We start from the raw sequence: 3820 nt of genomic DNA on the forward strand, positions 1-3820 counted from the left end.
TCTCTTGCCAATCTTAGTTTCTTGTCTTTGACTGTGATTTTGGTCAACCTGGCTATAATGTGTCTTGGAGAAGATCTTCTTGGGTTGATTCTATTTGGGGTCCTTTGTATTTCTTGGGTCTGGATCTTTGAGTGCCTCTCTAGGTTCATAAAGTTTTCTTCCAGGATTTCATGGAATAGATTATCAATGCCCTTATGAGTCTCTGCCTTCTGGGATACCAATTATCCAGATGTTTGATGATATCGAGTATTTCCCGTATAGTATTCTCATTCTGGGGGGTCATTTTCTCAGTCTTTTTTTTTTTTTTTTCAAGTTTCAGATATTTATTAACCAGTGTAAATCTGGACACATCAAAATCATTTCATGCATTTAGAGGAGAAATATTTCCTGGTTAAGTGGAAAATTGTGCGGATGGCTTCTGGAAGACCTTCATTATGAGCAGCTTTATAAGTGAAACATTTCATTTAGAAGTCTGGACCTTCTTTCTTCAGTTTGCTGTAATCCACATTCACTGAGTAAAACTTATACTGATCATTGGGACCCAGTTTGTTCCAGGGTTCAGGGTTATTCTTTCTGTCCCAAGAGACATCAGGATTGAACACTGCCAAACGCATGAGATACAGTGCTGCTCCAGTACCTCCAGCTCCAATAAATATAAACAGGGGAATCAAACTTGGATGCTTCTTGGCCTGACCCAGGATCTGACGGAGCATGTTTACAGTGGAGGTCTCGGGTCCGAAAGCAGAAAACAAGTCTGCCAGGCCACAGATTAAAAACTCTCCTCACAGAAGTTGAGCGGACGCCCAAAGTCACACAAGACCTCCTACCTGAAGGACCCCATTTTCTCAGTCTTCATGGCGGATTTTTTCTAGGCCAGCAATTCTATCTTCTACATCTGAGATTTGGTTTTCTGTATGATCTAGTCTGCTTTTGATACTTTCAAGGGAGATTTTGACTTCCTGTATTATAGCTTCATCTCTAACAGTCCATTTGATTCTTTTTTAGAGTGTGTATTTCCTCTTTTAGATCTTGCAAGAATCTCCTCACCTCCTGGAACTCATCAGCTCCTTTCTCCTGCCTCTTCTGCAGTTCATTGTCTCTTTTCTCTTCTATCTCTGTTAACTTTGTCATTATGAATATTCTTTTTTATTTAAGAATTATTTTATTTAACTTTATTTATTATTATTATCATTATTATTTTCCAGTTTGATCAGAGAGAGACAGACAGAGGAAGTGAGAAAGCAAATCACCAGGTCTGAGACTTGAACCATGATAGGCCATGTGGGAGTCCAGCGCCTTTAACCAGCATGTCAGTTGCCAGCCCCAACTTTGTCATTATGAATATTCTAAAATCCTTTTCAGACAGTTCTATGAGTTTCATTGTACTGTCTGAGAATGAAGAGGTGTTATTCCTTTTCCTTGGAGGAGAGATAGACAGAAATGGAGAGAAAGAGACACATATCTGTTTCTACCCACTAGAAATGAGTCTGGAGGGGGAAATCTCAGCAGAAAAATCTTCATTTTTGGTCAAGGAAACCAGTATTTCACAACTGAGTACAGTATCCATATCAGGATAGCTGATTTTCTATGAACTTTTCGAATATTCCTTCATTTGTGTTTAAAATAAAAAGAATATAAAATTATAAAATGATATTAAAAATACTATACATTTTAGAAGACTGTATAGGAATTGACAAAGAAGACTTTCATAGTTAAAAAATGCATAGGCACTGGGAAAGGCAGATTTATGTGATCATTCCCCTATTGTTGGCTATTCTGATTACTGGCAAGTGTCATGTTTTAAAAAGGATTACTGTGATAAACATTTTCAAGCATAAAAAAAGTACTGTGGTTTATATTATGTCTTGAGATATACTTACAGAATTAGATTAATGGTCCAAAAGTTGGGATAACTTGTATTATTTTTGATTTGTATCATAGTCAGTCATCTTATCTGTGTGGCACTTTGCAAAAAGGAAAAATATGATGCCCCAACTACTAAGTCAGACTCTGGAAAAGGTTTTGCCAACCTTACCCTTTTTGTTTTTTTCCTTCTTTTTTTTTTTTTTTTTTTTAAGTTTTCCCATGGAGTGTGTGTTGTCACAGAGAAAGACAGTGAGAGGTTAAGTGAGAAGTCACCTCCCAGGGGAGATGGATGCTTTGTAATCCCTTCTTGTTTATTCTCCTCCTGGGATTTTGGGCACACATGCGCATATGCCTGGTGTGATTTTCAAGCCCCTGAGTCTGGGACTTGCACTGCAATTGGCCATGTGGGATTCGAGTGCAGTAACCACTATATAACTCTGTAGAGCATGTGGTATTATCATTCTTCTTTTTTCTTTTTCTTTTTTTTTTTTTTTAAATCGAGGTCTTGTTTTGTGTAGATCCTTCTACCTCAGTCTCCCTCGTAGTTGGGACACTAGGTGTGCACCACCACACCTGGCTTACTATCCCTTTTTTTTTTCTTTCTTTCTTTCTTTCTTCCTTTTAAGAATTATTTTAGGGGTTGGCAGGTGGCATGATGGTTAAGGGTACTAGACTCCCACGTGGTCGACTGCAGTTCAAGTCCTGGACCTGGCAGCTTGCTTTCTCATTTGCCCTCTCTCTCTCTCTTACTCTGTCTCGACTTGGTCAAATTATAATAAATAAATAAATAAATAAATAAAGTTGAATAAAATAATTTTTTTTAAAAAGAGTTATTTTAGGAGGCTGGAAGGTGGGTGGTGGTAAAGGGTTCTAGACTTCCATATGGCCAACTGTGTTTTGAGTCCTGGACCTGGCAGTTTGCTTTCTCACTTTCTCTCTCTCTTTCTCTCTCGCTCTGTCCCTCTCTGGTCAAATTTAAAATAATAAAGAAATAAATGAAATTTTAAGAAGAATTATTTTATCTGGGATTTGCGATGGCATAATGGTTACATCACTGGATTCCTGTAAGCTGTAGTTGACCGTGGTTTAAGTCCTGGGCCCAGTGGTTCAAAACTCATGCTGGGCATGTGTGCGTGTGTGCCCAAGATTCCGAGAGGAGAATGGAAGAGAAGGAATTGTGATGTGGTCATCCTCCCTGGGGAGTGATTTCTCACTTTCTGTCTCTTTCTCTCTCTGTCTCTCCAGCAAGCACATGCATCCTATAGCAAAAATATCTCTTAAAAAAAAAAGAATGATTTTATTTAACTTTATTTATTTATTTATTTTAATTTGACCAGAGAGGGACAGAGTGAGAGTGAGAGAGAGAGATGTGAGAAAGCAAGCTCCCAGGTCCAGGACTCAAACCACAGTCAGCCCTGTGGGAGTCCAGCACCCTTAACCACCACACCACCTGCTGGCCTACTATTCCTATTTTGTAAACGAGACTTAAGAGTTGAATCATTATGACCTGATGTCTAGGAGGGAATATTGAGTTTCAACTTCAGGGACACCAAGCAAGAAAACTCTCTTGCTGTAAATTTTATTTGTTTGACTGAAGAGGGGGCAAGAGAAAGTCCATTTGTTGTCACCTGCAAAGGAGACTTAAAGGGTTTTTATAATGGACTTGAAAATCTTGTAGTTAAAGATTAGGAGGGGAAACCAGCAGTTAGTGTAATGGCTATGTCGCTGGACTCCCACGTAGTTGACCGGTTCATGTCCCGGACCCGGTGGCTTAAAACTCATGCCGGGCGCATGTGCGTGCATGCCCAAGATCCTGAGAGGAGAATGGAGGAGAAGGGATTGTGGCGTGACCATCTCCCTGGGGGGTGATTTCTCGCTTTCTGTCTCTATGTCTCTCTCTGTCTGTCTGGCGAGTGTGCACGCCCTATAGCGACAAAAACCTCTCAAAAAAAAA

The 3820-nt window shown here is 39.5% G+C and overlaps 1 protein-coding gene across 1 annotated transcript; it reads right to left on the reverse strand.

The window, feature by feature from the left end:
* Positions 1-293: 293 nt before the first annotated feature.
* LOC102495692 (cytochrome c oxidase subunit NDUFA4) lies at positions 294-733 on the reverse strand. The gene has a single exon (XM_006148564.3). It carries the CDS (start codon positions 711-713, stop codon positions 465-467), a length of 249 nt encoding a protein of 82 aa, XP_006148626.1. The 5' UTR covers positions 714-733; the 3' UTR covers positions 294-464.
* Positions 734-3820: the final 3087 nt, after the last annotated feature.

Source organism: Tupaia chinensis, unplaced genomic scaffold, assembly GCF_000334495.1.
Source record: "Tupaia chinensis unplaced genomic scaffold, TupChi_1.0 Scaffold000238_1, whole genome shotgun sequence".
NCBI lineage: Eukaryota > Metazoa > Chordata > Mammalia > Scandentia > Tupaiidae > Tupaia > Tupaia belangeri.